We start from the raw sequence: 26,914 nt of genomic DNA, 5'->3' as shown, positions 1-26,914 counted from the left end.
CCTGATTGTGTGACTCCCTGTGGTTTGGAACAAATGGACTCCTGTGAATCAAATGATGTCCATCCCTGTGTGAGTGATAAGGAGTGCTAGGCCCCTCTTATCTTCGTGAACTGCCACTACTTGATGTAGCTGCAGACTGCACAAAACACTCAGGAATGTACACTTAATAGAGATAGCAGGATGCGCCGCAATTACTTGTCACAAGGTAGAAACAGAACTCATGATCAATGTAGGGAGTGAGACCAGGATGTTTATTGATGATTCCTATGCTCTTGCTAATTAGCTTGCTTGTCCGCTTTCTTTTATCTTGCTGGTACAAAACAATATCTTATTAGTAACAAGTATGTATTGAGAATGGAGTGTATTGTTAACCTCAGTAACAGATGTACTGCATGTCACCACGTGGGTGAAGTCGAATTGTACCGCACTGATTGGTTAAACAAGGAGGTGTAGCATGAATCTTAATGTATAAACAGTAGTACCTGTATCACAAACTTCACTTACTCTGGTGGACCCGACAGACTCTGGGGTGGAGTCAGTGTCGTTGCATTAGAGTAAGTCAGTTGGCTAAATGCGCAAATAAAGTAATTGATTTTACCTACACATCCGACTCGGTATATTTACTGAACCAGACTGAAGGCAAAAAGAACTCAGATTTACACATACATACACTAGAGAAGTACTGGTTTGAGCCTCACGACCTGAAGGTGAGGTTCGTAAACCTATTGCTCTGTTGGCAAGTTTTGTATTGTTACTGAGTATGTTCCACACTGCAACAATGGCAGAGAGTTGTTGGTGTGTCACTGGGGTCAATCTTTGCATGTGTAGAAGCTATTTAACATCTGATTAATTTAAAACATAACTTGCCTTCTGTGTCCCCCAGTTCACGAGGGGAAAAGTGACTTGGGTTCTAGCTCCTGATGAATATCCAGTGGCCCCAACTGGAATGGAGCATGTGGACCCTTGGTAATGATGGGATCAGACTCATATGTGGTTCATGTTTCCACACCTTTGTAAACAAACTAAATTAAGGAGACCAGAAGATTTTTTGTCAAGTATGCAGAAAAAATGTTTTCACAGAGGGTTGTTAGAGCATCAAATACATTATTGGCTAATATGGTTATTAATGGTTAATAAAAATGGTTATTGATACAGAGATGATAATATTTGAAAGGATACAGGGAAATATGATTGGAACAGATAGCTCCAGTAGAAGAGACATAAGCACAGGCCCGATGGGCTGAATGTTTGCCCTATGTGGTAATTTGTGAGATTATGTGAAGTTGGCGAACTATCCAGTTCATGCTGATTCAATATTTTGGTATTCCTCCAACATCAAAGTCAAATAGCAAGTGACACACCTACAGCATGAAATTCCAAGGGAAAAATGTGTATTCAAGAGTAATTGGCCAGTTTAAATAACAGATGTTTTTGATACAGTATACATTTATTTGGCAGCTACAGATGCTTGCCAAGAAATTTGTTGTGAACTGTGTGAAAAGACTTCTGGGATCTATATTTCTCTTGGCTGCAGATAGTTTCCTGTTGGCTTCATGAATGCAGGCACATCGTGCACTTTGAAGAATGGAGAAGTACCCATGGGAGGCATTGTGCATTTGTTGTGCAGTGTTTTGAGTTCTGGTGCCTTCCTTATCAGATGGGCTCAAACTTTGGCTTTCAGTCCGTTGTGGCTTTGAGTGTGTTAGGGAGAGGCTGGTCTGTGAGAGTACAGAACTGTTTGTACAGCATCTTTCCTACTGACCTACAGGTTATGAGTTATGGCTGCTTCTCTAAATTGAAACACTTCAGTAAATTATTTTCCTTAGATTTAACCCTTAAGCTTTGGTAGTTCAGACAAACTGCTGTGTCACTGGGCTGATTTTTGTTTTTCAGCTCATGAGCTGCATTGCTAACATGAACATTGGTGCTTCATCATTTTAGAGCCTGTAAAAGACTAAACATCTAAAACACAATTTTACCTAAAACGATGGCTATCTTTATGTCCTTGTCCTTCCACCTCCCCTTCCTTTTCCCTTTATTTTCCTTTATTTCTATCTTTAGCGTGAAATTTTGTGTCCATGAAAGTTTCTTGTGACTTCTGTGCTGCTCTGCCATTTGCCGCGCTGAAACAATTGACCAGTTATTAATGTATTGCCTCCCCCATTACAATTAATGGCAATCGTGAACTGAGTTAATATTGTGATTGCCACTGTCACTTAGACTCAATATGATTGATATAACCACAGAAATGTGTTGTTCCCTCATATAAGGATTGTTCAGATTGGCATGTTAAAGGGTGTAATAAAATGAAATATTTTTACTTTAGAATGAGACATTTTAACTGTCAGGAGAGCCCCCTTGATTTTAAAACTTTGTTTGCTTCCCCATCCTCTGGTGTTTCATTGTTCACTTAAGAGTAACTCTAAGACTTTCTCTCAGTACTGTTCAAATATGAGCTGTAGGCTGCAGCATCAAATATTATAAGCTATGGAATGGTGACATATGCAAATAGGGGTAGCATTCTGAGACTTTCATTAATAAAAAAATGATTTTAACAGCTGTTTGGTAGCAACAATGATGCCTAATGTTAAGAATAGTTATGTAGATCAGTCTCTCGCCTACCTCAATGGCACCACTCAATACATAGTGAACACTTTCTAAGTTTCTCTTGTCATCTATACTTATCTAGGACTAATTGCAGAAATTAGAAAGCACAAGCAGGTTAGAGTTAAGATCAGTAGCCAACGTAAAACCTCACTGTGAACTCAAAAACTCATTTAAGTATTATGTATCCTGTTAACTAAATCCTATGGTGTTATTAACCATGCAAAACTCAGAACACAACTTGGTTAATGAAACTGGCCCAAAATCCCCCAACAGCACTTCAGTAGATGCATAATGATTTGACAGGTGACCTGACTAATAATGGGGTGGCAGGGTCATTTGAGACCTCGGGGTGGTTGTTCCTGCCCATTTTCGTGTCGCCTCAGGTAAGGGTTACAAGTCATGGCCAACGGCAGGATTAGCAAATTTATGGTGGTGCTGGTGGAGGAGGTAGAACCACGAGCGGCAATGGCTGTTTACAGGTGGAGGAGGATCCTTTAGGAAGAGGACTTGTGTTTTGCCTGAATCTTGCTGGTCTTCCAGCGCAAAGAGTTGTCCACGACCGAATGTTGCAGACTGGCACATTCCAAGGTCCAGGACTACGTGCTGAGGGACGCACTAAAGCTTGGGGCAGCTGCAGCAAAGGCTCAATGGGGAAAGACCACTGTGTAAGGTCCCCCCACCAAGCTGAACGGAGGGGCTGGATCCATGGAAAACCCCTCGAACTGTATCGGGAAAATTTTCGTTTGCTGTAAAATGTATATGGCATGAAAAATGAAATGGAAGGGTTGTGAGGCAACTCACTCCTGTATTGAAGGAAACTGACCTCCTTTGCACTGTTTGTATTTTTTTGACTTGGTCCTGTTTGGAACTGTTTTGTCATGTATTTTTTTAACAGATTTTTATGAATAAAGTATATTTTGGAAATAAAAAAAAGTGTTTCCTTTAAAGCACATGAGGAAGGCAATGGGAAACCATCTCGTACTTCTTCCTTATTCATTACTCATTGCTTATGGAAGTTTAAAAAAAAAGGGACCCTCGTACAAACAACTGAAGAGGAAAGTGTAGGACTGTGAGGTGTGGAGAATTGAGCAGAGGACCTGCCCTTGGGCAGATCACCACCTCGACTGAATAATAATAGTCAGTTAACAATACAAAGGCAATTTGACAGCTTTAGTGTTGCAAAGAGACCCTGTGATCATGATCTTTCTAGCCATCTGTCTGGTCCGTTGTGATCTTAGGATTTTTTTAATGTACATTATTTTGGATGTTAAAAATCAGTTTAATTTTAAAATAATTGAGAGTGTTCAGAATATTATGCTGTTATGTTTACATGTAACTGTGGCAAAAAAATCATCAGTTCCTGATAGGTTAAAAGATTTTGAGATGTGCACTTTCCTTACAGGGATGTAAACTAATTTTATTTATTTTATTTTGAGATACAGCACTGAAACAGGCCCTTTGGCCCACCGAGTCTGTGCCGACCAACAACCACCCATTTATACTAATCCTACATTAAGCCCATATTCTCTACCACATCCCCACCATTCTCCTACCACCTACCTACACTAGGAGCAATTTATAATGGCCAATTTACCTATCAACCTGCAAGTCTTTGGCTGTGGGAGGAAACCGGATCACCCGGCGGAAACCCACGCAGACACAGGGAGAACTTGCAAACTCCGCACAGGCAGTACCCAGAACTGAACCCGGGTCGCTGGAGCTGTGGTGCGAACCACTGCGCCACTGTGAAGATAATTTTCATTGCCAGGCGATTGACTTGTTGATGAGTTGCTTTTACCAAAGTAACCACTAATGAGAAGAGAGGCCGTCACTGTGTTATGGCCGCTGGCCTAGAGTTGCCCATTAGCTGCACCCATTCTGATTTGCTGCTATGCTCACAGTGGTGCATTCTAATCAGTTGTCCAGTAAATTTTAGTGTAAATCCACCGCAGGAGTATCAGGGCTGTCAACCGTTTAACTTCTTATAATCTTCAATATTGCCATTGCAGGAAATGCAACTACTAATGCTATGCCCTGCCTTCCATTTATGTGTATTGGCTGAGGAAACTAGCTAACTCTGCCGAAATTGGACCCTTTATCCCTCTTTGCATGTTTAGAGGAGGATCTGATATGTCTGCAGACACAGTTAGTCCTTTGATATTCTGAGGGTTTCCCCCCACCGCCCCTGACGTCACAGGGATACCATGATTCTAAACTGTTTACACTCAGCAGTGCCAAAAACCTCTTGGTGGAGGTGTAATTAATTACAACAAAAGATTGATCTGGTCACTCCATATTACTATGCTGATCGTCACAATCTAGATTTTTAATTGGCTGTAAAATCAGCCTCTATTAATTAGAAACAAAAACAAGAAATGCTGGATTCACTCAGCAGGTCTGGCAGCATCTGTGGAAAGAGAAGCAGAGTTAACGTTTCGGGTCAGTGACCCTTCTTCGGGTCACTGACCCGAAACGTTAACTCTGCTTCTCTTTCCACAGATGCTGCCAGACCTGCTGAGTGAATCCAGCATTTCTTGTTTTTGTTTCAGATTTCCAGCATCCGCAGTATTTTGCTTTTCTATTAATTAGAGTTAGTCTATAAATGTTCTGTATTCAATTAAAAAAAACATGGGACAATTTGCAGATTTTGGTGCTGCAAACTATGTTCTGTGCAATTTCTACGTAAAATATACATATAGTGAATAAATCATAGTACAGAATAAACTATAATTAGTATGTCATATCTGCCATCCTAAGCAATCTTACACCATGCTAAAAATTTGCACTTGGTGAAACACTTATGTTAAGAATTGCAGCATTGACAATGTTCTGTGTGTATCGGATGGATGCAGGGATTCCATGTACCCGGGGTACAGTTCCTGTGTATGATGACACCATTCTTTCCCACAACACAATCTGCTGATCACAGAAGCAGCTGTTGCCTGGGACTAATTTTCGTTCCTGTAGGGCCAGGTTGCTGTCGGATGGTTACTCAGATTTTAAATGCTATGCAGTGGAGGATTGAGTTTTCTGTAGTTGAGAGTAAATTTAATATTTTGGAAACTTAGCTAGTTTATTTTCTTGAATGAAGGCATTTAATTTTCCAAGGTTTGTTGCTACTCATGATAGCAGACCTAACAACACCACCACCAACTTGTATTTATAGCACATTTTTAACGTAATAAAATCTCCCAAGATGCTTCACAGCAGCATTATAAAACAAAAATTGGCACTTAGCCATGTCAGGAAGTATTGGAGAAGATGACCAAGAGTTTGGTCAAAGAGGTAGGTTTTAAGGAGTGTCTTAAAGGAGGAAAGAGATGTGGAGAGGTTTAGAAAGGAATTCCAGAGCTTAGGACCTTGGCAGCTGAAGGTATGGCCACTAATGGTGGATCGATTAAAATCAGAGATGCTCAAATACCCAGAATTAGAGGAGCTCAGATATCTCGAAGTGATGGAAGAGATTACAGAGATAGGGAGGGATTTTAAAATTGAGGCATTATTTGACCAGGAACCAGTGGAGGTCAGCGAGCATGGAGGTGTTGGGTGAAGAGGATTTGGTGTGAATTCGGATATGAGATACAGAGTTTTGAATGGCCTCAAGTTTTTTGAGGGTATTAGGAGGCTGGCCAAGAGTGCATGGAATAGTCAAGTCGAGAGCTAGCAAAGGGTTTCAGCAACGGGTGAGCTGAGACGGAGATGGCATTGGGTGGTCTGATGTGTATCAGTTCTGTTTTTCCACAGACTGGCATTTTCTTGCAGATTGTTGAGCTCGGCATGGTGTGTTAGTATCTTGCTGGTATGGGGAATGTTTATATTGGAGAACAGTATGGAGCTTTGAAACATGCTTGTGGACATTCTTGGATTTATTAAATCTCTGATCCTTTATGCCTCTGCTCCTTCCCTGAAAAGCCTCTAGCTAATTCCTCCCTTTGTTCCCAAATTCCTGCACAGCAGATGATTAAAAAAAAAGGGTGGAAAACCTGAGGCGAGAGCGGTTGACCCTTTTGACAGTTTTAATTAAGCAGAGTACTTGGGCATGCGAGCAAAGTCTAAAAACAGAGCAAATACTAGGTGTTAAGATGGTAGTGGTCTTTAATAGTTAAAATGTCAATGTCTCTCCTTTCAGTGAAACATTGTTCATTGTTAAATACCATAATACATTCAAAAGTTTAAGACGAGTCTCCCTTTCCAATGCAACGGTAAACTTTCACCAGTATTTCATTTCCCAATGTTCAATACGTGTGTCTTAACTGTAGTGGCTGCCCTGTATATCAGGCTGATTGCAGCCATTGTAATTTTCTCTGGCTCTGATAATCTCTCATGTTTAATTTTCTAATGGCTTTTTATTATAATTTCCATATTTTTTTCTCCCACACTTTGTTATTGTCTCTTATCTCTCTGTTTTCTTTCTCTCTGTCTCTCCTGTAAGCCTCTTACACACGCAACTCTACTGATTTACTTAATTTGTAGCTTTTGAAGTCTAGTGAACACAGCAAAGTGCAACCCAAATGTTGGAGGTGGGTAATGGAACTGAGTGAGTTGAGGTTTAGAGCTGGGAGGGTCTATAATGTGCATGGGTGATAGAATTAAGGGAGCAGGAGTGGAGGGAAGGCCTGGTATGATCATCTTTTTTATTATTCATTCATCAGATGTCTGCATCACTGACAAGGCCAGCATTTCTTGCCCATCCCTAATTGCCCATGAGAAGGTAGTGGTGAGCCGCTGCCTTGACCAACTGCAATCTGTGTGGTTTCGGTACACCGACAGTGCTGTTGGGTAGGGAGTGCCAAGATTTTAGCCCAGGAGTGATGAAGGAACGGTGATGTATTTCCAAGTCAGTATGGTGAGTGACTTGGAGGGGAACTGGTAGGTGGTAGTGTTCCCATGCACCAGCTGCCCTGATTTTCTGGGGAGTAGACGCTGCGGGTTTGGAAGGTTCTGTCAAAGGAGCCCTGATGAGCTGCAGAATACCCAGCCTCTGACCTCGTGTAACCACGGTATTTATGTTGCTTGTTCAGTTAAGTTTCTGGTAAATGAACCCCCCTCAGGATGTTGATGGTGGGTATTCAGCAAAGGTAATCCCATTGACTGTCAGGGAGAGATGGTTCGATTCTCTCTTGTTGGAAATGGTCATTACCTAATACTTGTGGCACAAACATACGGCATTACGAATTAGGAGCAGGAGTAGGCCACTCAGCCCTTCGAGCCTGCTCTGCCATTCAATAAAATCATGGCTAATCTGATTGTAACTTCAACTCCACATTCCTGTCTGCCCCCAATAACCTTTCACCCCCTTGCTTATCAAGAATCTATCCACCTCTGCCTTAAAAATATTCAAAGACTCTGCTTCCACTAGAGTTCCAAAGACTCACGACTCTCCGAGAAAAAATTTCTCCTCATCTCTGTCTTAAATGGGTGACCCCTTATTTTTAAACAGTGACCCCTAGTTCTAGATTCTCACACAGGAGGAAACATCCTTTCCACATCTACCTTTTCAAGACCCCTCAGAATTTTATATGTTTCAATCAAATCACCTCTTGCTCTTCTAAACTCAGTGGATACGAGCCTAGCCTGTCCAACCTTTCCTCATAAGACAACCAGCCCATTCTAGGTATTAACTGAGTAAACCTTCTTTGAACTGATTCCAACACATTTACGTCCTTCCTTAAATTAATGAGACCAACATTCTATTAGTTTCCTAATTACTTGCTGTACTGCATACTAAACTTTTGCAATTCGTGTACTAGGACACCCAGATCCCTCTGCATCTCAGAGCTCTGCAATCTCACCATTTAGATAATATGCTTTTTTATTATTCCTGCCAAAATGGATGGTTTCACATTTTCCCACATTATACTCCATTTGCCAGATCTTTGCCCATTCACTTAACCTATCTATATCCCTTTGTTACCTCCTTATATCCTCTTCACAACTTAATTTCCTACCTATCTTTGTGTCATCAGCAAATTTAGCAACCATACCTTCGGTCCCTTCATCCAAGTCATTTACATAAATTGTAAAAATTTGAGGCCCCAGCACAGATCCCTGTGGCACACCGCTTGTTACATCTTGCCATCCAGAAAATGACCCATTTATGCCTACTGTCTGTTACCTATTAAATCCATGCCAAGATGTTACTCCCGACATCATGAGCTTTTTTCTGCAATAACCTTTGATGTGGCACCTTATCAAATTCCTTCTGGAAACCTAAGTACCATACATCCACCAGTGCCCCTTTATCCACAGCACCTGTTACTTCAAAAAACTCCAGTAAATTGCTTAAACATGATTTCCCTTTCACAAAACCATGTTGACTCTGCCTGATTATCTTGAACTTTTCTAACTGCCCTGCTGTAATGTCTTTGATAGCTTCTAACATTTTCCCTAAGACAGATATTAAGCTAACTGGCCTGTAGTTTCCTGCTTTCTGTCTCCCTCCCTTTTTGAATAAAGGAGTTACATTGGCTATTTTCCAATCTAACGGAACCTTCCCCGAATCTAGAGAATTTTGGAAAATCAGAACCAATGCATCAACGATCTCACGAGCCACTTCTTTTAAGACCCAAGGATGAAGTCCATCAGGACCTGGGGACTTGTCAGCCCACAGCTCCAACAGTTGGCTCAGTACCACTTCCCTGATGATTGTAATTTTCTTGAGTTCCTGCCTCCCTTCCATTTCATGATTTACAACAATTTCTGGGCTGTTACTTGTATCCTGTATGGTGAAGACCCATGTGAAATACCTGTTCAGTTCATCTGCCATCTCCTTATTTTCCCTTATTAATTCCCCAGACTCACTTTCTGTGGACCAACGCTCACTTTGTTAACTTTTCTTTTTAAAATATCTATAGAAAATCTTACTATCTTTTTATATTTCTAGCCAGCTTTCTCTTGTACTCTAATTCTCCCCCCTTATTAATCTTTTAGTCATTCTTTGCTGCTTTTTATATTCTGTCCAATCTTCTGACCTGCCACCAATCTTTGTGCAATGATATGAACAAAGAACAATACAGCACAGGAACATCTGACATGTGGGAGTCTTTCAAACGTCAGCTGATTAGAATCCAGGACCAGCATGTCCTTGTGAAGGAGAAAGACAAGTTTGGCAAGTTTCGGGAAGCTTGGATAACACGGGATATTGTGAGCTGAGTCAAAAAGAAAAAGGAAGCATTTGTAAGGTCTGGAAGGCTAGGAACAGATGAAACACTTGAATATAAAGACAGTAGGAAGGAACTTAAGCAAGGAGTTAGGAGGGCTAAAAGGGGTCATGAAAAGTCATTGGCAAACAGGATTAAGGAAAATCCCAAGGCTTTTTATACAAATATAAAGAGCAAGAGGGTAACCAGGGAAAGGGTTGGCCCACTCAAGGACAGAGAAGGGAATCTATGCGTGGAGCCAGAGAAAATGGGTGAGGTGCTAAATGAGTACTTTGCATCAGTATTCACCAAGGAGAAGGACTTGGTGGATGATGAGCCTAGGGAAGGGAGTGCAGATAGTCTGTCATCTCATTATCAAAAAGGAGGTGTTGGGTGTCTTGCAAAGCATTAAGGCAGATAAGTCCCCAGGACCTGATGGGATCTACCCTAGAATACTGAGGGAGGCAAGGGAAGAAATTGCTGGGGCCTTGACAGAAATCTTTGCATCCTCATTGGCGACAGGTGAGGTCCCGGAGGACTGGAGAATAGCCAATGATGTTCCTTTGTTTAAGAAGGGTAGTAAGGATAATCCAGGAAATTATAGGCCGGTGAGCCTTACGTCAGTGGTAGGGAAATTATTAGAGAGGATTCTTCGGGACAGGATTTACTCCCATTTGGAAACAAATGAACTTATTAGCGAGAGACAGCATGGTTTTGTGAAGGGGAGGTTAGGGTTTACTAATTTGATTGAGTATTTTGAGGAAGTGACGAAGATGATTGATGAAGGAAGGGCGGTGGATGTTGCCTATATGGACTTTAGTAAAGCCTTTGACAAGGTCACGCGTGGCAGACTGGTACAAAAGGTGAAGTCACACGGGATCAGAGGTGAGCTGGCAAGATGGATACAGAACTGGCTTAGTCACAGAAGACAGAGGGTAACAGTGGATGGGTGTTTTTCTGAATGGAGGGATGTGACTAAGTGGTGTTCCGCAGGGATCAGTGCTGGGACCTTTGCTGTTTGTAGTAGATATAAATGATTTGGAGGAAAATGTAGCTGGTCTGATTAAGTTTGCGGACGACACAAAGGTTGGCGGAGTTGTGGATAATGATGAGGATTGTCAGAGGATACAGCAGGATATAGATCGATTGGAGACTTGGGCGGAGAAATGGCAGATGGAGTTTAATCCGGACAAATATGAGGTAATGCATTTTGGAAGGTCTAATGCAGGTGGGAGGTATACAGTAAATGGCAGAACCCTTAGGAGTATTGACAGGCAGTGAGATCTGGGCGTACAGGTCCACAGGTCACTGAAAGTGGCAACGCTGGTGGATAAGGTAGTCAAGAAGGCATACTGCATGCTTGCCTTCATCAGTCGGGGCATAGAGTATAAAAATTGGCAAGTCATGTTGCAGCTGTACAGAACTTTAGTTAGGCCACACTTAGAATATTGCGTGCAATTCTGGTCGCCACACGACCAGAAGGACGTGGAGGCTTTGGAGAGGGTACAGAGGAGGTTTACCAGGATGTTGCCTGGTCTGGAGGGCATTAGCTATGAGGAGAGGTTGGATAAACTCGGATTGTTTTCACTGGAACGACGGAGGTGGAGGGGCGACATGATAGAGGTTTGCAAAGTTATGAGCGGCATGGACAGAGTGGATAGTCAGAAGCTTTTTCCCAGGGTGGAAGAGTCAGTTACTAGAGGACAGAGGTTTAAGGTGAGAGGGGCAAAGTTTAGAGGGGATGTGCGAGGCAAGTTTTTTACACAGAGGGTGGTGAGTGCCTGGAACTTGCTGCCAGGGGAGGTGGTGGAAGCAGATATGATAGCGACGTTTAAGAGACATCTTGACAAATATATGAATAGGAAGGGAATAGAGGGATATGGGCCCCGGAATTGCAGAAGGTGTTCGTTTCGGCAGGCATCAAGATCGGCGCAGGCTTGGAGGGTCGAATGGCCTGTTCCTGTGTTGTGCTGTTCTTTGTTCTTTGGAACAGGCCTTTCGGCCCTCCAGGCCTGCGCCGATCTTGATGCCTGCCTAAACTAAAACCTTCTGCACTTCCGGGGACCGTATCCCTCTATTCCCATCCTATTCATGTATTTGTCAAGATGCCTCTTAAACGTCGCTATTGTACCTGCTTCCACCACCTCCCCCGGCAGGAAGTTCCAGGCACTCACCACCCTCTGTGTAAAGAACTTGCCTCGCACATCCCCTCTAAACTTTGCCCCTCTCAGCTTAAACCTATGTCCTCTAGTAACTGACTCTTCCACCCTGGGAAAAAGCTTCTGACTATCCACTCTGTCCATGCCGCTCATAACTTTGCAAACCTCTATCATGTCGCCCCTCCACCTCCGTCGTTCCAGTGAAAACAATCCGAGTTTATCCAACCTCTCCTCATAGCTAATGCCCTCCAGACCAGGCAACATCCTGGTAAACCTCTTCTGTACCCTCTCCAAAGCCTCCACGTCCTTCTGGTCGTGTGGCGACCAGAATTGCACGCAATATCCCAAGTGTGGCCTAACTAAGGTTCTGTACAGCTGCAGCATGACTTGCCAATTTTTATACTCTATGCCCCGACCGATGAAGGCAAGCATGCCGTATGCCTTCTTGACTACCTTATCCACCTGCGTTGCCACTTTCAGTGACCTGTGGACCTGTACGCCCAGATCTCTCTGCCTGCCAATACTCCTAAGGGCTCTGCCATTTACTGTATACTTCCCACCTGCATTAGACCTTCCAAAATGCATTACCTCACATTTGTCCGGATTAAACTCCATCTGCCATTTCTCTGCCCAAGTCTCCAACCGATCTATATCCTGCTGTATCCTCTGACAATCCTCATCACTATCCGCAATTCCGCCAACCTTTGTGTCGTCCGCAAACTTACTAATCAGCCCAGCTACATTTTCCTCCAAATCATTTATATCTACTACAAACAGCAAAGGTCCCAGCACTGATGCCTGCGGAACACCACTAGTCACAGCCCTCCATTCAGAAAAGCACCCTTCCACTGCTACCCTCCGTCTTCTATGACCGAGCCAGTTCTGTATCCATCTTGCCAGCTCACCTCTGATCCCGTGTGACTTCACCTTTTGTACCAGTCTGCCATGAGGGGCCTTGTCAAAAGCTTTACTGAAGTCCACATAGATAACATCCACTGCCCGCCCTTCATCAATCATCTTCGTCACTTCCTCAAAATACTCAATCAAATTAGTAAGACACGACCTCCCCTTCACAAAACCATGCTGTCTCTCGCTAATAAGTTCATTTGTTTCCAAATGGGAGTAAATCCTGTCCTGAAGAATCCTCTCTAATCATTTCCCTACCACTGACGTAAGGCTCACCGGCCTATAATTTCCTGGATTATCCTTGCTACCCTTCTTAAACAAAGGAACAACATTGGCTATTCTCCAGTCCTCTGGGACCTCACCTGTAGCCAATGAGGATGCAAAGATTTCTGTCAATTTCTTCCCTTGCTTCCCTCAGTATTCTGGGGTAGATCCCATCAGGCCCTGGGGACTTATCTACCTTAATGCTTTGCAAGACACCCAACACCACCACCTTTTTGATAATGAGATGACTGAGACTGTCTACACTCCCTTCCCTAGGCTCATCATCCACCAAGTCCTTCTCTTTGGTGAATACTGATGCAAAGTACTCATTTAGTACCTTGCCCATTTCCTCTGGCTCCACGCACAGATTCCCTTTTCTTTCCTTGAGTGGGCCAACCCTTTCCCTAGTTACCCTCTTGCTCTTTATATTTGTATAAAAAGCCTTGGGATTTTCCTTAATCCTGTTTGCCAATGACTTTTCATGACCCCTTTTAGCCCTCCTGACTCCTTGCTTAAGTTCCTTCCTACTGTCTTTATATTCCTCAAGGGATTCGTCTGTTCCTAGCCTTCCAGACCTTACGAATGCTTCCTTTTTCTTTTTGACTCAGCTCACAATATCCCGTGTTATCCAAGGTTCCCGAAACTTGCCAAACTTATCCTCCTTCCTCACAGGAACATGCTGGTCCTGGATTTTAATCAACTGACGTTTGAAAGACTCCCACATGTCAGATGTCATATGCTTTTCTTTAAGTTTTTTAGTTAACCACGAGTGACGGGTCCACCCCTTGGAATTTTTCTCTCTCATTGGAATGTATCTATTCTGTGTATTCTGAAATATCCCCTTAAATGTCTGCCACTGCGTCTCTATTGACTTATCCCTTAACCTACTTTGCCAGTTCACTTTTGCTGGCTCTGCTTTCATGCCCTCATAATTGCCCGTATTTAAGTTTAAAATGCTAGTCTTAGACCCACTCTTCTCTTCCTCAAACGGAATGTAAAATTCAAACCTATTAAGATTGCTGCTGCCTAGGGGCGCCTTCAGTGTGAGGTCATGAATTAATCCTATCTCGTTGCACAATACCAGGTCAACATCGTCTGCTGTCTGGTTGTCTCAAATTCTCATCTAGGCTACCTTTGCCCATTTGATTTTTTCAGTCGATATGTAGATTAAAATACCCCATGATTATCGCCATACCTTTCTGAGTAGCATTCATTATTTCTTCCTTTATACTGTGTCCTGTCAGGGGCCTGTACACCACTCCCACAAAGGACTTGCCTTTATCATTTCTCATCTAGACCCAAACCGCTTCTACATCCTGATTTGCTGAACTTGGGTCATCCTTCCCTGTTGTGCTAATACCATCATTAATTAACAAGAGACTCACCTCCACCATTTCCTAGCTTCCTGTCATTCCTCCATGTCATGTACCCTTCAATATTCAGGTCCCAATCTATGCCATCCTGCAGCCATGTCTTTGTAATGGCTATCAGATCAGACTTATATATTTCTACTAGCGCTATCAATTCATTTGTTTTGTTTCGAATGCTGCGTGCATTCAGATACAGAGCCTTTAGTTTTGACCTTTTATTCTTTTTTGTAACCGCTTGCCTTATCTGCTGATTTGCTGTTAGATTTGTAGTCGCTGTCCCTTCCTGTCACGGTCTGTTTATCTTTTCCCATGTTCATATATTTCTCTCTTGCCTTGTCTCTACTCTTTGATTTACCACATCTTCCCAAATTTGATCCCTTGCCCTCATTATTTAGTTTAAAACCCTTTCTACTTCCCTAGTTATGCGGCTTGCTGGAACACTGGTCCCAGCATAGTTCAGATATAGACCGTCCCAACGGTACAGCCCCCACGTTCTCCAGTACTGGTGCCAGTGCCCCACGAACCGGAACCCACTTCTACCACACCAGTCTTTGAGCCATGCATTCATTTCTCCAATTTTATTTGCCCTACTCCAATTTGCATGTGACTCAGGTAATAATCCAGAGATTATTACCTTTGAGGTTCTGCTTAATTTGTTGCCTAGCTCCTCATACTGACTATGCAGAGCCTCTTTCCTTGTCCTGCCTATGTCGTTGGTACCTACATGGACCACGACGCCTGGATCCTCCCCCTCCTACTGAGTTCCTTTCCAACCCTGAGCAGATGTCCCGCACCCTCTCAACAAATTGTGATACATACAAATTGTGATTTAAAAAATAAAACTTAAACAGTCCAGCTGTAGTTTAAAGGGGCTATAACTTCTGTACAGTATCATGGAACACACACTTTTATTGGTCTCCCCCTATTCCAGCTGCAAACCCCTAAATGTGCTCCGATTATTCACTGGATGATAAAAGTATGAGCTTTTTACATTTATTTTCAAACAGTTTCTGCTACTGTGCTTAATCCCTGTGATTTCATGTCTTCGAATTCAACTGTGAAAGAAATATAATGAGAATTTTTTCAGATAAACCTAATTAATGATTTGTTTTTTAAAAAAAAATGAAACTGAAGTCCAACATTCTGAAGCACAAGGTTTAGTGAGAGGGAGGAACTGAAGGAAATCAGTATTAGTCGAGAAATGGTGTTGGGGAAATTGATCGGATTGAAGGCCGATAAATCCTCAGGGCCTGATAATCTACATCCCAGAGTACTTAAGGAAGTGACCCTAGAAATGGTGGATGCATTGGTGGTCTATAGACTCTGGAACAGTTCCTACAGATTGGAGGGTAGCTAATGTAACGCCACTATTTAAAAAGGGAGGTAGAGTGAAAACAGGGAATTATAGACCAGTCAGCCTGACATCGGTAGTGGGGAAAATTCTAGAGTCCATTATCAAAGATTTTATAGCAGAGCACTTGGGGAATAGTGGTAGAATCGGACAGAGTCAGCATGGATTTACGAAAGGAAAATCATGCTTGACAAATCTACTAGAATTCTTCGAGGATGTAACTATTAGAGTCGATGAGGGACAGCCAGTGGATGTAGTTTATTTGGACTTTAAGAAGGCTTTCGACAATGTCCCACATAAGAGATTAGTGTATAAAATTCAAGCGCATGGGATTGGGGGTAGTGTATTGCGATGGATAGAAAATTGGTTGGAAGACAGGAAACAAAGAATAGGAATAAACGGGTCTTTTTCCGAATGGCCGGCAGGGATTGATGCTAGGAACCCTGCTATTTACAATATATATTAATGATTTAGATGAGGGAACTAAATGGAATATCTCCAAATTTGCAGATGACACAAAACTGGGTGGGAGGGTGAGTTGTGAGGAGGATGCAGAGAGGCTTCAGGGTGATTTGGAGAAGTTGAGTGAGTGGGCAGATGCATGGCAGATGCAGAATAATGTGGATAAATGTGAGGTTATCCACTTTGGTAGAAAAAACAGGAAGGCAGATCATTATCTGAACTGCTATAAACTGAGAGACCTGGTTGTTCTCGTACACCAGTCACTGAAGGTAAGCATGCAGGTGCAGCAGGCGGTTAAAAAAGGCAAATGGTATGTTGGCCTTCATAGCGAGAGGATTCGAGTATCGGAGCAGGGATGTCTTGCTGCAATTATACAGGCTCTTGGTGAGGCCACACCTGGAATATTGTGTGCAGTTTTGGTTTCCTTATCTGAAGAAGGATGTTCTTGCTATAGAGGGAGGGCAGCGAAGGTTTACCAGACTGATTCCTGGGTTGGGGGGACTGATGTATGAAGAGAGATGGAGTCGGTTAGGATTATATTCGCTGGAGTTTATAAGAGTGGGGGGGGGGGTGGGGGATCTCACAGAAACCTATAAAATTCTATCAGGACTTGACAGGGTAGATGCAGGAAGGATGTTCCCGATGTGGGGGAGTCCAGAACCAGAGGTCATAGTCTAAGGATATGGGGTAAACCTTTCAGTACTGAGATGAGAAGAAATTACTTCACCCAGAGAGTGGTGAGCCTGTGGAATTCGCTACCACAGAAAGCAGTTGAGGCCAAAACATTGTATGTTTTCAAGAAGGAGTTAGGTATAGCTCTTGGGGCGAAAGGGTTCAAAGGATATGGGGGGAAAGCGGGAACAGGTTACTGAGTTGGATGATTAGCCATGATCATAATGAATGGCGCAGCAGGCTCAAAGGGACGAATGGCCTACTCCTGCTGCTCCTATTTTCTATGTTTCTATGTAAATCCTTCCAACAGCCCTGATTTACATAAAAGACAGTTGATTGATGGTTGAGGAAGCAGTAGCATAATGGTAATGTCACTGGACTAGTAATCCAGAGCTCAGGCTAATGCTCCGGGGACAAGGGTACGAATCCCACCACGGCAGATGGTGAAATTTGAATTTAATTAATAAATCTGTAATTTAAAAAAAAAACCATGAAACCATTGTCGATTGTTGAAAAAAAACCCCACCTGGTTCACTAATGTCCTTTAGGGGAGAAAATCTGCCCTCTTTACCTGGTCTAGCCTACATGTGACATCAGACCCACAGCAATGTGGTTGACTTTGAAAATGTCCTCTGAAATGGCCTAGCAAGCACACTCAGTTCAAGGGTAATTAGGGATGGACAATAAATACTTGCCTAGTCAGCGAGGTCCACATCCCACAAAAAAAAAGATTGAGGGTTAACAAATCATCATGCAGTAGAGTCCATTGCTTAATACTGTAAACTAAAAATTTTCATAGATGCTGGGTTCTTGAAGACATAGTTATCTGGAAGCATCACATGTATGCCAAGGATTGGCAATTAATATGCTATTTTAAATTTTAATTTAAATTTTAGTGTGGAAACTTCTGCATCTTGTTATGGCTAGGTGAGAACGGGGTCTCAGGCTTAACTCTTGCCCTTCCTCTTGTTTGACCGCAACAGAGTTTATTCCTTTTTTTTTAAAACAGTGGTTGTGCTTACCACCTTTTTCCTTTACTGTGATTGTGAAAGAACCAATAGGATAGGTTTTCTTAAGTTTAAACAAGAAAGAGGTAAGTTTATTATAGTTAACACCCTAACCCCAATTTAAAGACACTTAAAAAAAGGCTACTCATTCACGCACACTTCCACACGGGAATCACACGCACACAAATAGATTACAAAGCGGAAAGTAGGGGTTTTGGTTGCATTAAAGTCTGGAATAAATAAAAGTTAAATACACAGTTTGAGGTTGGATGATTCGGTGATTGGCTGGAGTTATACTCTTGAAGTCCTTGGTTGGTCAAAATGCACTTTGGCTGGCTTGCTTTGTTCAGGGTTTTCTTGAAGGTGGAATTGTAGTTGTCTCTCTTCCCCTGGTCTTTGGCTGCAGCAGTCTGTAGGCTTGGAGGGTCCACTGGCGCAGACGGTTTTCAAACTTGATGTTTTCTCGAGAGAGAGAAAGGGAAGCCCACAGCGTTCTCTGCTGCTGCAGTCTCAGTTAATGCTTGTCTCTTTGTCCAAAGGAAACAAAAGCAGCTCCCCCTGAAATGCACAGATGGTCACATGGCTGCTTCAGGTTTTTTGGAACCTTCTAATATTCAAGGTTAGGAATTGGCTCCACATGCTCCAGGATGCCAATTTACACTTGGGGGTTTGCTCTTTCAAAGTCAGTGTGTTAGGATTGCCTTGACTGCTGTGTTAATGAAGCCATTTTAGGTATTTCAATCACTTGGGGCAAGCTGTTGTTCTGGGTCCATGTTGCTCAACCCTCTGGCTTCGGGTGGATCTTTTGAATATGAAAAGGTGTTTTAGGCGCAAATTGTGGTGGCCATCTTGGTTGCCAGTTTTGAAATAAAAAAACTGCAAGATTTTTCTCCATTAGAAGTCTAATGTAAGTTTCCAACCAATGAAATTAATATTTCTCATTTGGCATATAGTGTTTTCTTGACAATCTGAAACATTCATTGCTTGCAATAATTTGGTGATGCTACTTGTTAATGTTTATTGCACAGTGACGAGAAAAATTGTCCAGTGTTCCTGATGAGACAGTATTGGGAATAGGTTCATCTCAGCTGGTACGTTCGACATATCTTGCTTGCCCTGTCTATACTCGACTATTAAGAATGGCCATTTGGGAAAGGAACTGGAGAGCTGCCAAGCTTCGAAGAGTAAATATATCAGTTGCATCAGGAGTGGAGTGTGAGAAGAAATACAGTGACTTGGGATTTGACCTCCAGCCTGCCTAATATATACAAAATATTCAACTTTTATGTCATTCCCTCTCTTGGGCAGGCAGGGTTCACCAGAGGCTGTAACTGCACTAATAGGCTTTACTGATTTTTAAGAATCCGCATAGTTCGCCCTGGCCTTTTGCAAGGGTTCTAGGGTACCATACAACGATATGAATTAGGAGCAGAAGTAGGCCATTCAGCCCGTTGAGCCTGCTCCGCCATTCAATAAGAACATGGCTGATCTGTTTGTGTCTTGAATTCCACACTCCCATCTGCCCCCGATAATCTTTGATTCCCTTGCCCAACAAGAATCTATCTACCTCCGCCTTAAAAATATTCAATGATCCTGCCTCCACCACCTTCTGAGGCAGAAAATTCCAAAGTCGTACAACCCTCAAAAAAAATTCTCCTCGTCTCTGTCCTAAAAGGGCGACCCCTAATTTTCAAACAGTGCCCCTTGGTTCTGGACTCGCCCTCAAGAGGAAACATCCTTTCCACATTCACCCTGTGAAGACCATTCAGGATCTTACATACTTCAATCAAATCTATGACTAAGCCTCCCCTCACTCTTCTAAACTCCAGTGAAAACAGCTCAATCTGTCCAATCTTTCCTCATAAGACAACTCGCTCATTCCAGGTATCAATCTAGTAAACCTCCTCTGAACCGCTTCCAATGCATTTACATCCTAGGGTATAATGCCGAGTGTCCATCCCCCGCTTTCTTCACTGCCTGGCCAGATGTGCTTCAGCCTTATTGAATGGTGGAGCAGGCTCAATGGGTCATATGGCCTACTGCTGCTCCTGTTTCTTATGCTCAGCAGCTTGGGCCCATAGTTGTTGACTCTTATTGCGAAGTTTGCTTGGGGACATAACCATCTTCGCTGTGATCACTTCCATGACATTGATAGATTCTGGATCACCACTTTGACATTGCACAGCAAAAATTGCATTTTTCAGAGTTACTCAAGGATAATCAGTACCAAGAATAGTACCCTTTTAAGAATCAGTGGTGTGTTTTTATTCATTCATGGGATGTGGGGCGTGTGAGGAGAGGAGAGGAAAGTGGCAAATGGAAAAAATTCTGAAAGTTTAAAACTTGAATTGTAACAGCAGATTAGTCGTTTACTATAAATTTTAGTTCCCTAGTTTGTGCTAGTTTTGATGACTGCTGACTTTGTTGTCTTCTGTTTTCTTTTCAGATGAACATGATGGCGTACAGAAGAAAACCTTCACAAAATGGATCAATGCACGCTGTGCAAAGGTAAACTTAAGATGCAGTGCGAGACTTGAACATTGCTGTCTGGGGCACCTCTACTTCTTGGTGTTTAGGCAACATGACCCTATATAGGCTTATTGTGTAGTGTGCAAAACTGCTTGAATGACCTGGACAGAAATGTTAGTGTTCATTTATATGTGGCTTTGGTTTACTGTGTGGGAGAGACAGGCTTTATTGTGCAATGTTTTAATTCAGAGTGATGTTACTGGAACACTACCCTGTAGATTGGCCTATCGTACTGAAGTTGGAAGTGCACAGTGTGACCTCTTGTATGGTTCTGGGAGTAGAATTCCATATTTGTTTGTACAGTTGTGTCCAAGAGAGTCGTCATGTGCTGGGAATTGGCACTTTTAGTTTCCCCTCATAAATTTTTCCATGGCGTAGCTGCTTCCTGTCCATTCTAATGAAGAGATCTGGCAAGATGCAAGCTCTGTGTACAGTTGTTCAAGTACAGTGTGGCACAGTGACGATGCAATGGGCCTAATCTCGCCACTTCTTTTGCAACTTCCTGATTTCTGGCACTTTAGGGACTTGTGAAATTTGAATCAAAATTTTAGAATCTTCTCTCTGCTGTTTGACACTTGTGCTGATGCTGTTTCAGTCAAATAACATTGACCCTTGATACTCTCATTAAAGATTGTTGTACCAATATACTTGCTGGCATGATAAAAGCAAAATACTGCGGATGCTGGAAATCTGAAATAAAAACAAGAAATGCTGGAACCACTCAGCAGGTCTGGCAGCATCTGTGGAAAGAGAAGCAGAGTTAAAGTTTCAGGTCAGTGACCCTTCTTTGGAACCCCCCGTTCCGAAGAAGGGTCACTGACCCGAAATGTTAACTCTGCTTCTCTTTCCACAAATGCTGCCAGACCTGCTGAGTGGTTCCAGCATTTCTTGTTTTTACTTACTGGCATGTATCTGGCCAGTTGAGTGCCCATGTAATAGGACTACAGAAAATTTAGCATCCTATGCAATTTCATTCCCAGATGGGATATTGGGAAAAATAATTAGAGTAACTGAGGTATTTCCACTTCATGGTCCTGGGAAGAAAAGGGTGGTGGAGGGAAGAGGGGAGAGAAATCCAAGATAATTTGCACCAGGTTGCTATTGTGTAACCTCTGTTCGCCAGTTGAGCAAGTTGTACATTAGATGGGGAATAGGCATAGGAAGCATGAGGTTAGATTAGATTAGAGATACAGCACTGAAACAGGCCCTTCGGCCCACCGAGTCTGTGCCGACCATCAACCACCCAGTTATACTAATCCTACACTAATCCCACATTCCTACCAAACATCCCCCACCTGACGCTATATTTCCCTACCACCTACCTATACTAGTGACAATTTATAATGGCCAATTTACCTACCAACTTGCAAGTCTTTTTGGCTTGTGGGAGGAAACCGGAGCACCCGGAGAAAACCCACGCAGACACAGGGAGAACTTGCAAACTCCACACAGGCAGTACCCGGAATCGAACCCGGGTCCCTGGAGCTGTGAGGCTGCAGTGCTAACCACTACGCCACTGTGCCGCCCTGTATCGGAGACTTCAAAAAATTAATTCCAGTATGGGAGGGGACTAGGTTAGTAAGTGGATCAAGACATTAATGTGAGAATTACTAATTGGGCCAAATGTCTGGCGGGGGTTGGAGGCAAATTTGTAGGGAATAGGAGTTTTTTTCTTCTGTCCTGAGAGAAACTGAATTTCCCAAGAATAGAACTGGATGCAGTTCATTGTAGAGCATGTCTCCCAAAATATTTCTGATCTAATCCCATGTGAAAGTGTTCTGTTTATTCTCTGCTTTTTTTTTTGACGGGTTTGGCACGTTAAAAAAAAGTCTCAGAATCTACACACAATTTATTGCTACTTTAACCGCACAACAGAACCTACATATTACGTTGATTGAGACATTTAACAATTAAGTTATTTACTGTAGCTGTGCAGATGTGCAGTAGGCTCCTGTAATCAATTATTATGTGCACTGTATGTTGAATTGAGCCCTCCAGTGTAGAATCACAGGGCCATGTATAATGTTCAAGTCAATTTACACACTTCAGATTGCTGATAGGACTCCAGGACTTGAGCATGTGGCTTACCCTGACACTTTATTACACCACTGAAGGGAGTGCTGCATTGCCCATGTTGCAGTCTTTCAAATAAGATGCTAATCTGAGGCCCCCTCGCCTGTTCGCTATGTAAAAGATCCTATGACACTAATCCGAGAAGAGCTGGAAGTTCTCCAGCTGTCCTGTCTGGCATTCCTCTTCAGCCAAAACTGCCAGGAACAGTTTATCTGATCATCCATTTCATTGATGTTTGTGGACCCTTGCTGAGTGCAAATTGGCTGTGGCATCTCCCTATATTAGAACAAGAACTACACTTCGGAAGTGACTCTTCAGCTATGGAACACTTTGGGACGTCCTGAGGATGTGACAGATGCTATAGAAATGCAGCAACTTTCTTTCCTTTAAGATTTAGTGTTGTCCACTAATGTGACAACAGTATTAAAAAGAAAAGCACTTTGTAAACCTCCAAGCCCATGAAATTCAAAACAAGACAAACCAGGGAGTATGAAATATCAACACAAATTGACAGGCATAGGGGTGACATGTAATAGAATAGGATCATAGAGCAGTCACAGCCTGTAGTTTGGACTCCTGCTATGGTATTCCCATTCCAGTACTGAAGCCGGTGGTTTCCAGACTGAATATGATGGTCTTTTGCACTATAGCGCTGTGTAAAACAAGGCTCAAACCTTCGAAAGAATTGTTGAGGAACGTTTTACTAATGTCCCCCACTCCATTTTGTTTCACTGGATGATATGCAGAATGTTGGAGATTAATGCTTTAATCACTATCATGCATGAAAAGGCATTTTTAAATCTGATGACATCAGTAAGTAACTAGTGAATTGGGTACAACAATCCGACAATGTAATCCAAGTGCTGCAATATGGCATGGTAGATTGTACTTGCAGACACTAGGATTTCAGTCAAGAGCAGTGGGCATTGTTGTGTAATCTTCCACCGACTGGTGCTGCATGCATCTTTTCCAAAAATGAAGAAATTGGTATTTTGTGGAATTTTTCAGAATTGTATCACTTTCTGCTTAAATTTAATGGAATCGTCAGAAGAGAGCTCAATTTAACTATGGGCCTACGATCTTGAGTAGTAGTTTAATCACAAACAGCCAATTTAATTGTGAGCAACACAATTACATCACTTGGGGTAGTGCAGTGCAGTGCAGTGGTGGACACAGCATATGCAATGTTCTATACGTTCAGAAGTTCAGAATCTTGGACCAGACAGGCCTAAAGGTAGGAAATATGTTCAGGAGGCAGTCATATAGGCAATCACATATACAGAATGCTTGGATCCTGAACATGAGTAAGTCACCTGCCCTAACTGGTTCAGTTCATCACCAATCCTTGTTGCCGATGGGTCAACACTGCTCACAGAAAAAGCCCAAGTTCTAGAAAGATGGGCAGAGCACTTTAACCCACATCCTCAGTCAACCTTCATCTATCAATGAAGAAGCTATCAACAGGCTGCCACAGGTCGTCATCAACTGTTCTCATGATGACCATCCCATGCTTAGAAACGACAAAAGCTATGCAACTCCTGTCAAGCGACAAAGCTCCAGGAGTTGATGCTATCCCAGCTGAGGTCTCCAAGGCTGGAAGTCAATGCCTTGTCAAGAAGCTCACTGAACTCCTTCAGTCTATGTGGGAGCAAGGAAACATCCTGCAAGAATACAAAGATGCCTCCATTGTCCACCTTTACAAGTGGAAAGGAACTCACCAATCTTGCAACAGTCACAGAGGAATCTCACTCTTCTCCATCGCCGGCAAAATCTTCGCCTGTTTCCCTTCTGAGCCGCTTAGTGCAACATCTTGACCATGGTTTGGTGTCAGAGTTGTGTGGTTTCAGAACAGGTCGAGGAACCACTGATATGGTGTTTGCAGTGAGGCAGCTCCAGGAGAAATACCAAGAACAGAACATGGACCTGTACACCACATTTGTTGACCTGACCAAGGCCTTAGACGCAGTCAGTCGTGAGGACCTTTAGAAGGTAATGGAGAAATTCAGCTGCCCTGAGAAATTCATCACAATGGTTTGACCAGCTTGCTCCAGGAAAGCTCTGTCTTGAGCCCAAGGTTTCAGTAGGTTTGTATTTCAGCAGAGGATAAGTTCACTAATCTCAGTAGCACTCTCTCCAGAGCTGTCTGTATCAATGATGAGACACATGAAAGAATTGCCAAAGCAAGTGTAGCTTTCGACAGACTTCGAACATCAGTCTGAGATTGAAGAGGAGTAAGTCTGCCTACCAAACTGAAAATCTATAGAGCAATAGTCCTGCCCACTCTGCTCTAAGCATGCTAGACTTAGATTGTGTATCAGTGTCATGCCATGGAGCTCAGCCACTTTCACTTGAGCTGCCTTTGGAAGCTTCTAAAGATCAGATGGCAGGACAAAATACCAGACAGTGAGATGCTCACCTGAGCTGGCATGCTATATTGAGACACCAGTAAAACTCTGGTAGGTGGTGGCATAGTAATAATAACACTGCACTAGTAACGCAGAGACCCAGGGTACTGCTCTGGGGACATGGGTTCAAATCCCACCATGGCAGAAGGTGGCATTTGAATTCAATTAATAAAAATCTGGAATTAAAAAGCTAGTCAAATGATGGCCATGAAACCATTGTCGACTGTTGTAAAAGCCCATCTGGTTCACTAATGCCCTTTAGGGAATGAAATCTGCTGTCCTTACCTGGTCTGGCCTACATGTGACTCCAGACCCACAGCAATGTGGTTGACTCTTAAATGCCCTCTGAAATGGCCTAGCAAGCCACTCAGTTGTATCTAACTGCTACAAAGTCAGTGGACTGCAGCAGTTCAAGAAGGCAGCTCACCACCACCACCACCACCTCAAGGGCAATTAGGGATGGGCAATAAATCCTGGCCTAGCCAGCGACGTACACATCCCAGAATGAAAAAAAAAGTCTCGACTGAGTTGGGCTGGTCATGTAGCCAGAATGCTTGACACTCACTTAGCAAAACAAATTTTCTGTTGTGAACTTGAGTCTGGATTGCGCTCTCATGGCGGTCAAAGGAAGCACTACAAGGACACTCTGGAGGCTTTGCTTATAAGTTTTGATATCGACCCCTAGTCCTGGGAGAAGCTCGCCCAGGAACGCTGCACCTGGCACAACCAAATAAAAAAAGGGTGTGGCTTTCTTTGAAAGCGAGTGCATATCGGAGGCAGAGAGAAAATGCAAGGAGAGGAAATCCCCATCCAGCAGCTCATCCAAAACTCAAGCGTCTGCGGTATCCTGCCCTATTTGCAGCAGAATCTTCCCAGTCCAGTTTGGCCTTAACAGTTACCTATGCAACCACCGGAACCCTATCAAACACCCCAGATGATGGACATGGTCATCTTCACCTTGAAGAACGAACAACAGCATCTCCAGTGTGCGATTCCTCTCTTTTAAAAATAATTATTGCTTTTGTTTGTATAAACCTGCAAGATATTCACTATAGAGTATTGGGGACAAAATGTTCTTAAAAAAACGAATTTGGGGAGAACTAAAAGAGAATGCAACACTGATCAATTTTTGCCATAGATCTTAATTAAAAAAAACGCTTTTTAGTCCCCATTTACTGGAATCATTTGCTTACTAATTGGGGCATTTCTTTTTTACGTCCTTCATTCCTAGAAAGGACAGATTGAAGTTGGGGTCTGGTCCCACAGATGTTGTTTGACCTCTGGTACCTTGCCGAAGTGGCCATTCTCTATGTATGCTTCTACTTCAGTCAGTTTTGGATTACTATTCAGTCGTGGGGCTGGCACAGCTTACCACAATGCTGTTGTCATCTGAATTCCAACCCACGGAAATGAGAACTCTAGATTTTCTCCTCTTCTCCCATTCCCCAAGTCTAGTGTGCTGAGGATACTATTAATATGCTTACTGTTGCTCCAGGTGAGATCCTCTAACTTGGTAACACGCAGGAACTTGTTACGGACAGGTGAGAAGTGGTGTGGGTGACTTAAACTTTTCACCTCTCAACTGAATGCAGATAGTGTTGTAAAAGTAATGTTTTAGTCCATGAGTGTTTGAAGGGTCAAATAAGTAGACAAACAACAGGTTTTCTTGTTGGTTTTAAAAAAAAAGAAAAATCAATATTTATTTTGACCCAATAACTGAAAAATATTTGCAACTTCACTCACTCATGCATTCTCTCTCACACACACTCACACACACTCACACACACTCTCACACACTCACACACACACACACACACACACACACACACACACACACACACACACACACACACACACACACACACACACACACACACCGATGTAGCGTAGAGGGTAGCATGCAATTTAGAGTCCAATTGTGTAAAATAACTTGTTTTAAGAAAACCTTTAGAAGCTTTTCGGGAGGAAAT

The 26,914-nt window shown here is 42.8% G+C and overlaps 1 protein-coding gene across 7 annotated transcripts in view; it reads left to right on the top strand.

The window, feature by feature from the left end:
- Window positions 1-26,914, top strand: part of LOC137376165 (utrophin-like) — a 904,611-nt gene that overhangs the window by 94,079 nt on the left and 783,618 nt on the right. For all 7 annotated transcript variants that reach the window (XM_068044198.1, XM_068044197.1, XM_068044199.1 and 4 more), the window contains one exon: window positions 20,384-20,445. In XM_068044198.1, the coding sequence (XP_067900299.1) occupies window positions 20,384-20,445 (62 nt within the window). The remainder of the gene's footprint in view (window positions 1-20,383; window positions 20,446-26,914) is intronic.

The sequence above is a fragment of the Heterodontus francisci genome, chromosome 13 (assembly GCF_036365525.1).
Source record: "Heterodontus francisci isolate sHetFra1 chromosome 13, sHetFra1.hap1, whole genome shotgun sequence".
Taxonomy (NCBI): domain Eukaryota; kingdom Metazoa; phylum Chordata; class Chondrichthyes; order Heterodontiformes; family Heterodontidae; genus Heterodontus; species Heterodontus francisci.
Note: the sequence above shows the minus strand (reverse complement) of the source record. Positions and strands in the feature narration are given on the sequence as shown.